This window comes from Vanellus vanellus (assembly GCF_965231255.1).
Source record: "Vanellus vanellus genome assembly, chromosome: 24".
NCBI lineage: Eukaryota > Metazoa > Chordata > Aves > Charadriiformes > Charadriidae > Vanellus > Vanellus vanellus.
Genome location: NC_138929.1, coordinates 708,275 through 721,093, shown reverse-complemented (window position 1 = coordinate 721,093; position 12,819 = coordinate 708,275). Strand labels below are relative to the sequence as shown.

The 12,819-nt window shown below is 66.9% G+C and overlaps 2 protein-coding genes across 2 annotated transcripts; both read right to left on the bottom strand.

Annotated features, from left to right (window-relative positions):
* Positions 1-298: 298 nt before the first annotated feature.
* DHX58 (DExH-box helicase 58) lies at positions 299-4,811 on the bottom strand (the record flags this gene model as incomplete). Its single annotated transcript, XM_082495010.1, has 12 exons — positions 299-904; positions 1,183-1,279; positions 1,493-1,683; positions 1,998-2,159; positions 2,443-2,592; positions 2,710-2,966; positions 3,051-3,233; positions 3,322-3,448; positions 3,669-3,785; positions 4,013-4,203; positions 4,314-4,643; positions 4,727-4,811. 12 exons carry the CDS (start codon positions 4,809-4,811, stop codon positions 725-727), a joined length of 2,070 nt encoding a protein of 689 aa, XP_082351136.1. The 3' UTR covers positions 299-724.
* A 1,500-nt stretch (positions 4,812-6,311) lies between these two features.
* Positions 6,312-12,609, bottom strand: KAT2A (lysine acetyltransferase 2A). The gene is made up of 18 exons (XM_082494973.1): positions 12,270-12,609; positions 11,194-11,317; positions 10,944-11,089; positions 10,486-10,575; positions 10,164-10,345; positions 9,697-9,888; positions 9,425-9,531; positions 9,184-9,291; positions 8,958-9,094; positions 8,609-8,817; positions 8,409-8,535; positions 8,001-8,111; positions 7,781-7,924; positions 7,433-7,547; positions 7,288-7,324; positions 7,055-7,118; positions 6,779-6,863; positions 6,312-6,563 (listed from the first exon to the last, which is right to left on the bottom strand). The coding sequence occupies exons 1-18, from the start codon at positions 12,510-12,512 to the stop codon at positions 6,370-6,372; spliced, it is 2,415 nt and encodes an 804-aa protein (XP_082351099.1). The 5' UTR covers positions 12,513-12,609; the 3' UTR covers positions 6,312-6,369.
* Between the last annotated feature and the right edge of the window lie 210 nt (positions 12,610-12,819).

Here is a 12,819-nt window from a genome sequence, read left to right as displayed (position 1 = left end):
GAGGGGCTGAGGCTCCTTCTGGGCCATGGGAAGGTTTGGTCTCGGGTGGGTGGGCGAGGTGGGTGGCTCAGGACACTGCCTGCAGGGAGGGGTGGGACTGGGGCAGCCCCACACGTGCACTCGCGGGTGCCCCCCTGGGGAGCCCTGTGCTGGCAGTGTGGTGCGCGGGGGGATCTGGCTCTCCAGCAGGCGATGGGGTGGTCCAGCTCTGGTGCGAGGGCTGTCCCACATCAAACCTGCCAGTTCCCAGTGAGCTCTCGTGATGAATGAAACTGCCAACACTTCCCTCGCTCCCAGCACACCCAAACTTTTTTAGTGGAGGACTGTCGAACTCGCAAAGCAGGCGGGAGGCTGATAGAGAAACATTGGGCCATGTACTGGGCCCATGGTTCACTTGGCAGGTCAGCGTACCAGAGGTGGAGACCCCCTGGAGCACGGCAGCGCTGGGGGGCAGGAGAGGAAGGCAGTGGCACGAGGAGCAGTTGCCAGTGGGCAGGGAAGGGTTCGGGTGCTTTCCCATCCCCGTGTCTCGTCCCTTCTGCATGGGCACAACAAAGCCTCCTCCTGCAGTCACAGTCTCTAGCAAGGGATGTGCTGCGGCAGCTCCATGCAGTGATGAAAAGAGGAGTGAGCCTTGGCTCTGTCTGCATGGTCCATGGCGATGGGAAGGGTCCCACTGTCCCAGGACGTGGCATGGGAAGTCATCATCTGAGCAGAGCCTGCGCTAGAAGGACTGGCCGTGGGTGCTGGAGCAGTACTCCAGGTAGTCAAACTCCTTGACGGGGAATGTCACGGCGCTCCACTTCTTGTACCTCCTCTTTTCAGCTGGCGTCTCCACCACGAAGTTTTTGATGCAGAGGATGGGCAGCTTCACCTGCCGGTAAATCATCTCCATTCCCCAATCCTGTGTGGGCAAAGAGGGGACAGTCATGCAGCCCGCGGCGCAGCATCCCTGGGCTGCAGGACCACGCACACCCAGGATGGAGCCAGCTCCTTGCTCCCAGGGTACGTCCCCCTTTGGAGACAGCTGCCCATGTCCATGTCCCACATCTGCAGCACACACATCTCCCGGGCATGTGCTCCATCCCTCAGCCAGGAGCTGGGGCACAAGGCAGGGCCCCTCCTGCCCCTCCAGCAGGGACTGGGCTGCAGCCATGGGGGCACCCCGCGTGCTGCGCTCACCTGGCTGCACCCACTGCACACGATGCGGCAGCCGGGCTCCCAGTCCTTGAAAGTCCGCGTGAACTGTAGTTTCCCAGAGGAAACTCTGTAATACAACCTGCAAGGAAGGGGACAGAGAGAAACGGGTGTGCTACCGAACTCACGCAGTCCTACAAAGCCCCCACGACCTCCCTGGACCGGGGTCCCCAAGGAAGAGCTGGCAGCAGGCTGCTGCCACCCCCTGCCTGTCCCGGGTGGAGAGTGTGGCAGCTCCTGTGAGCATCCCCTGAGAGCCGGGCTCTGCCTGCCCCCGCCAGCCCCCAGCTCCTACCCGAAGTTGGGGTTGATGTTAACGTGGTGCATGCCCTCCACGGTGCGGATGTCGCTGCCGCAGCACACCGCCACGTTGCAGTTGACACAATAGAGGTAAACAGTGTTTGGGTCGTGCAGCTGCCGCCTCTCGCTGATCCTGGCCTCCTTCATCAGCCAGCTGGCAACCGCGACGCGCTGCAGCTCCCTGATCTGCAGGGGGTGGGGGGGGAGGATGGGGGTCAGCGGGTACAGACAGACAGCAGACACAGCAAGACACACAGCCACGGGGTGATGCATCGTCCCAGAGCGCAAGCCGCACGGCAGGATGGGCAGAGCGGGACGGGCAGGACAGGATGGACATGCACTGCCCCATCCACCTGCTGCTGCCCCCTCCCAGGAGCCGGTGGTGCCCCGAGGGGAGAGCAGGCGGCCCAATGCAGGGCGCAGAGGGCCGTGCCCACGCAGCAGACGTGGGCAGGTGCTGCCTGGCCCTCCTGGTGCTCAGGGCAGCGCCCAGCACTCACCTTGAGGAGGTACTCCTGCTCGGGCATGGCCTGCACCACTCTGATCGCCCTCTCCATGAGCTCCACGAGGTCCTCGTTGAGCAGCTCACGGGAGACCTCTCTGCTGTTGGCTTTGGCGAGGACCGAGTAGACGCTGTTCTCGGCACGGGCACGGCCCCGGGCCTGCAGCAGAAGGGCCAAACGCTGCAGTTGGCACAGGAGGGAATGGCGCCCCCCCACACACCTCTCCGTGCCACCCCGCGAGGATGGATCCACTCTCTGCACCCCGCTGTGCCTCCCCAAGGAGACGCTCTGCCGGGGGCTGGGCTCATCCCCAGGGAGCTGCCAGCGGGCACGGGGCATGCGAGAGCCCCCCGTGTCCCACCCCTCTGGCTTTGGGGCATCCTGGCAAGCTGCACCCTACATGGGGCCGGGCAGAGCAGCCAGAGGGAGCCCCGACAGCTACCTGCATCATGGCGATCTCGTTGGTCATCAGCCCGTAGCGGACCACGATGTTGCACTCGGGGATATCCAGGCCCTCCTCGGCCACGCTGGTGGAGAAGAGCAGGTTGAGGGCTCCCTCGCGGAACAGCTTGATCACGTCCTGCTGCTCCTTCTGGGGGGAAAGAGGGGGCGAAGTTTCAGCTGTGTAGTGCTCCGAGCCCCTGGCAGCACCCGCAGCACCCACAAACTGTGCAGAGAGGGGTCCGGCTCCTTCCCACCCACCGCTCACCTGCGTCATGTGCCTGGTCTGGTTGCTGTAGCCGGCGCCGGTGAGGACGGCAGCCCTGATGTGCTGCCCGCAGAGCGCAGCCGTGTCCTGCAGCCAGCTGAGCAGGCTGTGCGCGCTCTGCCGGGTCTTGGTGAAGACAATGCCATGAGAAGTACTCAGGGGCTGGAAGTGCTCCCGCAGGATCTCCTCCAGCTTGCCCAGCCTGGGGTTCTCGTAGCGCCGGTCCCGGGCGAGCGCCTGCAGGCTCGTCCTGTTCTCTGTGCGGGCGAGTGGGGTGTCACAAGGGGTCCCTACCCCCCAAAATGCAGCTGGCACCAACCTCCCCCAGACCCCTCCATTACCCTCAAATGTGGCGGTGAGGAACTGTTCGGTGGGGTCCTTCGTGTCCCGCTCGGCAGCGTAGAACTGCTGGAGGCACTGGAAGGCATCGATCATCCGCACCGTGTCGTTGATCAGCAAAGCATCGTTGTACTTGCGCAGGTGGAGCGCGCACACCCGCGTCTTGCGACAAAACGTCTCCGCCGCTGGCGAAGGATGGGGCGCACCACGGTCACAGCCCAGCCCCGCCGCTGCTGGCTCTGCCCCGCCGCACCCACACTGCCACCTCCTCACCTGTCTTCTCCAGCTCCACGATACGCTGCTCATAAACCTGCGTGCCAAAGTCCTGCAGCAGGCTGGGCATCTCCATGTACTGGTGGATTCGCTCCATCACCTTCTTCAGCCGCTCGCCAAAGGGGTCCTGGGAGCAGAGGGGGGCTCAGGACCCGAGGAATTGGGGATGCTGCTCCAGACAGCCTCAGAGGCGCAGCCCAGAGCGCTTCACCCAGGGTTGGGGGCTGTTTGCGCAGCAGGACACGGAGGGTTGCAGGATCCCCCCACCCCAAAGCTCCGGGTGAAGCGATTCCTCAGATTGGCCTGTGCTCAGGGGACGGAGGGACACGGCCCCCCCCCCACCTCACCTGCGCTCTCTCCTGGCACAGGTCATACTGCTTCCTGGGCTGGGGGACGTGGCTCTGCAGTTGCTGCAGCTCCTCCTGTGCCGACGTGATTGTCTCGGTGTCCAGGTTGGCACATATCTGAGAGGGCGAGACCCCGCTTCCAGCCCTGAGCCCCAGCAGCACAGGGCGACACGTTGCGTGGTGCTCGCTGGCACCCCAGCGAGTTTGGGGGTGTCTCCCCGCACTGCTGAGCTGCCCAGCGCCTGCACACCGGGTTATCAGTGCCCACCCCAAGGGACACCGCGCTACACCCCAGGGGAAGCTGTGCGCGGGGCCGTCGCACCCTGTCTCGGCGCAGGACCCACCTGCAGGATGTGCTCTACTGCCCCCTCGAAGGAGGTTGCCCCCCCAGTACCGGGGGACGCCGTCAGGCCCAGGACCTGCGGCAGGTCCTGCTGCCCACTGAGCTTGCGCTGGAGGTAATTCAGCATGATTTTGTTGTAGACAGCTTCCTTGTGCGTGTGGTGGCACTCATCTATCACCAGCAGCGAGAAATCTGCGCCAGGCGAGGGAGGGGAGCGGGGTGAGCCGCGGCGGGGGCTCGGACGGGGCAGTGCCACCCCAGCCCGGCTGTGGGGAGAGCAGCACTGGGGGTCCCGCACCCACCCGTCAGCTCCACACGTGTGTCCTCCTCCTCGCTGACCAGCGCGTTCTGCAGGATCTGGGCCGTGCAGATGACGATGTCGCTCTGCTTCACCACGCAGGCGAAGAAGGACTTGTGGCTGCTGTCGCCGCTGATGGCTGTCACCCTGAAGTCCTTCTGCAGCACGCTGAACTCCTTCTTGGCGTGCTGGTCCACCAGGTGCACCTGCGCCCGCAGACCCCGCTCAGCTCCGGCCCGCGACCACCGCCCGCGACCACCGCCCGGGAGCCGGTGACCGGCGGGCGCTGCCGCCCCGTTACCCCCGGGGCAGGGGAGCGGGCTCGGGGGGGCACCTTGTTGACCAGCACGGCCACCCTGCCGCCCCGCCGGCTCGCCAGGTGCTGGCGGCAGACGTGGACGGCGGCGCGGGTCTTGCCGGCGCCCGTGGGCAGCCACACGATGCTGTTGCGGCCGCGCAGCGCCGGACCCACCGCCTCCCGCTGGTACCGCCGCAGCTCCATCGCGCTCCGCTGCCGCCGCCGGGGACGGGCCCGGCCGGGAAACGAAACCGGGGGCGGCGCGTCCTGACGGAGCCCCGGCGAGGGGGGGCCCCGCCGGCCGCGGGAGCGGGACCGGGAGCGGGAGCGGGCGGGCAGCGGGGTCGGGCCGGGGCGAACCGAGCGGGGCTGAGCCGCGCTGCCCGCGACCCCGCCGTCCCCCCGCCATTCCCCCCCGGTGCCTGCCCGGCCCGCAGCAGCCCGGGACCCCCCCCGGGGAGCCCCGGCCCCGGCCAGAAACCGAAACCGAAAGCGGACGGAGCTCCCGCAGCCGCCTCGGTACACCCCCCACCCCCCGTACACGCTGGTCCCGGCCGGGCCCCCAGCGCACCACTGTGCACCCCAGTTCGGCCCAGCGGCTCTCTGCATTCTGACACACACACCCCCGAGCTGCTCCCGTCCCTCCCGCCCCCAACTACCCCCCCGCACCCACGGGTGCCAACGCTGTGGGGCCAGAGCGGAGGATGCAGCTGGGTCTGCACAAGGACGTTTATTTAAAAAAAAACAAAACAAAACAAAACCAAACCAAAAAAAAACCCCAATAAACATAACAACAGTCAAGGGGAAGGGGCGGTGGGGAACGGGCAGACGGGGCTGGTGCCACCCCAGCAAGGCCAGCGAGCCACGGAGCACCACCAGCACCCACACAGCCACAGCAGGGCGGGGGGGAGGCAGCAGGCGACCGAGCGAGACGGGGGGACACGTCAGTGCTGGGGACAGGCACACCCCAGCCCAGGGCCCACGCGGGCACAGGGGGAACAGGGCCTGCGAGGTGCGAGGAAGGGGCAGCAAGGAGGGGGCATGAGCAGGAGCTGACCCCAGACCCAGGGGCAGAGGTTGGCTCTCAGCTGGGGCCAAAGGGGGGGAACAGGCCGCCCCCCGCCCCGGGAGCCAGAGGAGCAGCGGGGGCAGCCAGAGGAGCCAGAGCAGCAGCAGGGGGAGGGAAGAGCTGAGAGAGGCAGCAGGAGCTGGGGGGCACAGGGGCAGAGGCCCCCCTCACAGCACGACCCTGGACCACGAGCAGCATCTCTGCCCAGAGCCCGGGCTGGGCAGGGCTGAGCCCTGCCCTACATTCAAGAAGAGGGGCAGGGGCTGCCCGCACGCGGACGGAAGCAGAAAACCAAAGCACTTGTGTGCCCCTGCCCTGCGGCAGAGAGCCGGGGCAGAAGGCACGACCCCGGGGAGGAGGGAAGTGCCGGTGCCGGTGCCAGGGGGCTCCCGGAGCCCGGGGAGAGGCAGGAGCTCAGCGCTGCCCCTGGCAGACCCCGATGGGGCAGCTCCAGCCCCGCTGCTCACACTCCCCCGGGGAGGCAGCCAGCAGCTCGGGGATAGAAGCACTGGCCACCCCCTTCTCCCCTCGCGCCCCCAGACAGAAGGCTCAGCTCCCCCAGGCTGCTCAGCAGCACCAAACCCTCCAGCAGCCCCTGCCCACGGAGCGGGGCCAAGTCCCACGGGCAGCCCTGTCCCTCCTGGGGAAGGTGCGGGGGGGAGCAGTGGCCAAAGGGGGGGCACGCCATCTCCCCTACTTGTCGATGAGCCCCCCCTCTTTGAGCTTGAAGTAAAAGAACTTCTCCAGGGTGTTGGCACACTTGCAGTAGTCGCTGTCAGGGGGGTTGTACTCGCGGCAGTTGGTGATGATGCGCTGCAGGTCAGCGATGAACAGCTTCTTGGTGACGTAGTAGCGGTTCTTCAGGCGCTCGGTCATGGTCTTCAGGTCTGCGGGTAGGGAAGGGTCAGGGCCCCCTCCCCCCAACGCCTCTGCACCCCCCAGCTATGGAGCTGGACACCGGCTGAGGTTCCCAACTCGTTCCTCTCTCCTGGACTGTCCTAGGGCTCCCAGCACCCTGTCACCCCCAGCCACGACACCCAGAGCCGGGGGGGGGGGGCTGCAGCCCTCCCTCCCCCATCCTGCCCCAGGCACAGCCACCTACCGATGGGGAAGCGGATGATTTCGTAGTAGTCTGGTGCCTCTGACTTCTTCACAGGTTCCATGAAGGGCCACGCGCTGGGGTGGGTCTGGGGAGAGGGTGGGGGGCAGGTTGCGGTGGGGGGAGGGGGCAGGTAGCCCCTGCCTACCCCGCACATGGGGTCCCGCCTGGGTCACCCCACCCACCCCCCCGGGGCACAGCCTTGTCCCAGGGGAGGCAGTTCGGATGGTTGGGGGGGTGATAGGCACCCTAGAGCAGAGGGTCCCCTCCTCCCCACACCTTGATCTGGGCCAGGAGGTTCTTCAGGGTGTTGTAGAGCTGGTCCGGATCCTTCAGCTCTTTTCTGCAGGACAAAACCAGTGCGTCAGCCCAGGGTGGGCAGCCTCTCCCCATCCCAGCGCTCTCACCTCCCCATCCCCGTACTGGGCCACCTCTGGGAGCGAGGAGCAGCCCGAGCCGAGCCCAGGCTGCCCAGCTCCTGCGGGACACCCACCCCCCTATGCAGCACTCACCCCTTCTCCTTCCCCAGCGGTTTCCACCCCGTTTCTCCTGAAAATCAAGGGTCAACATCACCACATCCGCCTCACGCCCGCAGGCGAGGGAGGACAGAGCCCTCCTGCCACACAGCCCTTCCCCGCCAGAAGCCGGAGGACTCACGGATGCCAGGGACGCTCTCAATGGGGATCTGCCGCACACCCTCCTTGAAGCAGGTCAGGCCAGGGTAGACCTTGCGGATCTGTGCCTGCTTCCTCTCAATCAGCTTCTTGATGATCTGTGGCAGGAAGGGGGGGTGGGAGGTGAGCAGGGACCGCAGGACACTCCAGGGGGACAAACTGTGACACGGGACCCCACGGGCCCAGAGCACCGACTGCACCCACTGCCCAGGGCCAGAGCCAACCCCGGCCACCATAAACGCTGTCCGCAGTGTCCCCTCTCTGCTGCACGAGCCTGGGCCCAGGGGGGATGCACAGGACGGTTCCCAAGCGCTGACCTGCGGGGACGTACCTCCTTCTGCTTCTTGATGATGTGGGAGAGCTCGGTGTAGGGGATGCGGGGGTTCAGCTCACACTCCATCAGCGTCGCCCCCTCGTAGTCCTTGATGTAGCCCAGGTAGCGGCTCTTGGGGACTTTGATGTCCTTGGAGAAGCCCTAGGAGGGAGAGGGTAGGTGGGAGGGGGCAGGGGGCAGGACGGCCAAGGGAGCCGGCTCGGGGCAAGGAGCCCACCTGCTTCTTGAAGTAGCCGATGGCATACTCGTCCGCGTAGGTGAGGAAGTAGAGGATGTTGTGCTTGATGTGGTACTCCTTCAGGTGGTTCATCAGGTGCGTCCCGTAGCCCTGTGGGAGCCACCGTGAGACAGGGACCCCCCACACACCCCCAGGCAGGACGCAGGGCCCCCTCCCACCCGCGGACATATGCAGCTGGAAGATGGCCCAGAGCAGTTGCTGTCGCTCAGGGACGGCCAGTGCTGAGCGGGTCTGGCTACCCCAAGGGTTGGGACACCCCCAGTGAGACCATCCTGCCCCCAATGGCCCCCACCCATCACCCCACTCCTCCCCCCTCTGCAGCCACCACACTGGGCTGCCGGGGACCCCACGCCGTGCCGTGCCCACCCCCCCCCCCCCTGCTCTCACCTTCACTTGCTCGTTGGACGTGACGGCGCAGAAGACGATCTCCGTGAAGCCCTGGGTGGGGAACATGCGGAAGCAGATCCCCCCAATTACTCGGCCATCCTTGATCAGCGCCAGGGTCTTGTGCTTCCTGCAAGCAGCACAGCCGAAGGTGAGAGGGGAGACCCCCCGCCAGTCCCCCCCCAAGCCCACCGGCCACGCACGGGTCGAAGACGAGGCGAGTGATGTACTCCTTGGGCATGCGGGGCAGCTGGTGCGAGAAGACGTTCTGCAAGCCCACCAGCCACATCAGGATCTTCTTGTTGGACTTCTGCGAGAGCGAGTTGCCAATGACGTGGAACTCGATGATGCCGCGGCGCTCCTCCAACCGGGCCGTCTCATCCCGCGCCGCGTTTGCCGACAGCAGGCTGGTCTGAGGGGGCACGGGGGGTTTCACTGGCCACGGCACACCCTCCGCGGTGAGGGGGGCCAGCCAAGCCCCGGCACACCAAGAAAGCAGCTCTGCGGGCCCTGGAGGGCACCAGTGCCACCCCAGTGCCCCCCACCATGTACCTCAGGGCCCAGCATGGCAGCGGGGTCCGTGATGGTCAGCATGACCTCGTTCACCAGCTCCATGGGGATGTCCCCCATGACACGGATCCGCTTGGCGTCTTCCAGCGTCAGGCTCTCAGGCAGCTTCCGCTTCTCCCCTGGTTTGTGGAGCAGAGCGGCACATCCTGCACCGGGAGGGACCAAGGAAGGTCCCAGCCCCCCGGCACCGGGCACACGCCGGCCCTACCTGGCAGTGGCTCTGGTGTGCTGGTGTCCATGCTCGTGGCAGAGCTGCTGTTGCTGAGCTTCTTGCTGAAGAGCGGAGTGGTGGGCACAGCGACGGTGCTGACTGCGGCTGGAAGAGACCAACGATGACCATGACTGCCAGAGAGCAGTCGCCGTGCTATGGCAGCCCCACCACCAGCTCACCCACACCTCGGTCCTTTATCCTACAGCCCCTGAGGCGGGGGAGCTGCTCCCCGAGATACCTGGGCGAGACACCAGCTGGGCACCCTCCGCAGCCGGCACGGTGAAATCCGCCTCCCAGATCGGAGAGTTCTCACCATAGATCTCCTCCTCCAGCATGGACAGGAACCTGGCAGGGAGCGGCACGTCGGCTGGCGAGCAGGTGCCGGGCACGCAGAGCCCCACGGCTCCGCACGCCACAGGGAGCACAGGGGGTCACACTTGGTGTGCGAGTGCCCCGAGAGAGGAGAACCCCCTCAGCAGCACAGCAGCCACCCCCGCCTCGGGCACCTACTTGGGGAAGTGGGTGAGGATCAGCGTCCGCTTCTCCGGCACCAGCTTGTCCTTCTCCACCCGGAACTTCTCCAGCAGCTGCCGGCGGGTGACCGTGAAGATGGACTTCAGGAGGCTGCGCCCAAAGACGTGGGTGGTCTCGTAGCGGGGAAGGCTGTCGCAGCTCTGCGGCACGTGGCAGTAGCACAGCCACCTAGGAGATGAACACGCTCCAGTGACAGGGCTGGGACCAGCGACCCCAGAGCACCCGCATCCCACCTGGGAATGCACTGCTGGGAGCAGACGCGGGGAGGAGGTGTCCAGGGGGGTCACAGCCGATGTTATTTGGAAGCAGTCCCCGCCCTGGACGCCTGCTCTCCTTATGTGGGAGAGGGGAAGACCCCGGGTGTCGGGGGTCAGCCCCACACAGGGGCGAGAGGGGTGGGCAGACCCCCAGACTGGCTGGCTCAGACCCTCTCCCACCCTCACCTGGTGTAGTTGACCTTGTAGGTGGCCACATCATCGTTCTGGGAGCGCTGCCGGAACTGGGATGGCGTCTCCAGCTTCCAGTAGTTGAGGCAGAGCAGGAACATCTTGGAGAGCTCATACATGGTCTGCCGCTCCTTGGGCGGCAAGTGGCTGAACTTGTACTGCACGAAGTTCAGGACTCCCTGGGGAGGGGAAGGGGCGGTGGAGGGGTGCCGGTGCTGTGCCAGACCCTTCCGTGCTGCCCCCAAAGAGGGGGGGACCCAGCAAGAGCAGCAAAAGGACAAGACATCAGTGCAACGCGCGAGCCTGACAGCGGCCTCACCTGCTCAATGTTTGGTTTCTCAAAGGGGGGGCTCCCCAAGGACCCCTCGACCACAGGCTGGCTCATCTGCAGGATGCACTTCCGCAGGAGCTGGGAAGACACCGTGGGACACGGTTACTGCGGTCCCAAGAAGCAGGCACACCACGAGCAGCAGAAGCGGCAGAACGCTGCTGCGGGGCTGCACCGATTTACGCAGCCAGGAAAGTGCTGGGGTCCATCCCGGGGCACAGACGTTTCTTCCCTGGAAACCTCCCTCCTGGGGGAATTCAGGGCCAGGAGAGCAGTTGCTCCCAGGACAGGGTGGGCATTTCAGGTCTCCAGCTGGGCTGGTGGGACAGGTCACAGCCACAGCCCACAGCTCCCGGCAGAGCAGGCAGAGGATAAGCAGCGGGACAGCAGCCCCCACTCCCCAGCGATGCCGAGGGACCCCTGCGCAGCGTGCCCAGCCCCAGACGCACCTTGAACAGGTAGAAATACACCTGCTTGGTGTCCGTGTCCTCCTCCTTGTGCACCGACATGAAGAGGTTCTCCACATCCACCACCATGCCCAGCAACCGGTTGATCTCCTCCTCTGAGACGTTCTCCAGGTGGGACACGTGGTCCGCTGTGGCAGAGAGAAAGCCGCAGTGAGACCGGGGGGGGGGGGGGGGGGGGGGTCAGCACTGCTTCCCCTCCCTGGGGGAGTCCCGGGCGCCCCGCGGGGGTTACCCAGCGCATGGCCACAGCTCCGGCAGGGCTCACTCAGGTTGGTCACCGGCTGCTGCAGGTCCATGCGGGGAGCGGTGGGAGGGTTGGGGTTCTTCCAGCCATTGCACTTGCAGGCATCGTTGGCCTGGGACGAGGGACAGGAGAGGCTGCCACACAGCGGCCCAGGCACTGCCTCGTGCCAGGCTGCCGCCTTCTCCTGCCAAACAACCACCCCCACCACCAACGCCTCTCCCGCCTGTCCCACCCACCCCAGCACCCAGCTCTCCTCAGCACCCCCCCAGCGTGACCCAGCACCCTACACACAGCTCTCCCACACTCCCCCGGTGTGCAGCCCCAGGATCCTGCGCCTCCTGCCCAGGGATGGCTTTGCGTCTCCCTGGCACAGCTCAGCACCGTCCTCCTGCACCCTCAGCCACGCACAGCCCAGCGTCCCCCTCCTGCAGCCCCACCCACGGGTGGCCTTGCATCCCCTCCTGCACCCCCTGCCCAGCTCAGCACCCCTCTTCTGCAATCTCCCTCCTGCATCCCCCACCCATGTGTGTCCCTACACCCCACACAAAGCCCAGCACCCCCCTCCTGCATCCCCCACCCACACATGTCCTTGCATCCCCCTCACGCAGCCCTTGCACGGCTCAGCACCCCCCTCCTGCATCCCCTGTCCCACGTGCATCCTTGGCATCCCCCTTCCGCACCCCCCACCCACGCATGTCTTTGTATCCCCCTCCTGCACCCTCCTCCTGCATCCCCCACCCATGCGCGTCCTTGCGCCCCCTCCTGCACCCCCTGCGCAGCTCAGCACCCCCTCTCCTGCATGCCCTGCCCATGCACGCCCTCCTGCACCCACGCATGGCCCAGCACCCCCCTTCTGCATCCCCCGCCCATGCACGCCCTTGCACCCCCTCCTGCACCCTCTGCCCAGCTCAGCACCCTCCCCCTGCATCCCCCCTGCCCACGCACATCCTTCCAGCCCCCTCCCGCCCCTCCCCAGCGCCCCCCTCCCGCACCCCCTGCCCATGCCCATGCCCATGCCCGACCCCCCCACACCCCCTCGGCCCGTTCCTCCCGGTGCAGCCCACCTTGCAGGCCGAGAAGACCCCCAGTTTCTCCAGCTTCTTCCCGCGGGGGAACCCCCGCACCTGCGCCTTGCGCTGACTCGCCCGTTGCTGCTGGCTCAACCCGGGCCGCGCCGGGTCGCTAGATCCCGCTCCTCCTCCTCCTCCTGTCGCCGCCGCCCCGCTTCCACCCCCACCGCTCCCCGCCATCACCGTTCCCGGGCCCGGTGGGGGTCGACCGGGTTGCGCGGCCTCCGGCTCCGCCATGCCGGGCCCGGCGTGCGCTCCGAGCTCACTGCGCCTGCGCGCCGGGAACGCCGGGATCGGTAGTCCGTCACGGCGGGGGCGACTGGGCGGGGGTGAGTCCGGTGCTCCCGGGGCCGGTTCACGCCGCCCGCAGCCCCGGGAGCACCGGACCGGGGCTGCGGGCGGCGTGAACCGACCAAAGAAGGTCGAGGTTCGGGCCCGATGGGGACCGACCGCCCCTCCCGGGGCGATGCAGGAGCTGCGGGGGCATCGCTGCCCGGAGGAGCCCCTCCTCCGGTAACCGGTACCGTACCCGGTTCGGCGGTGC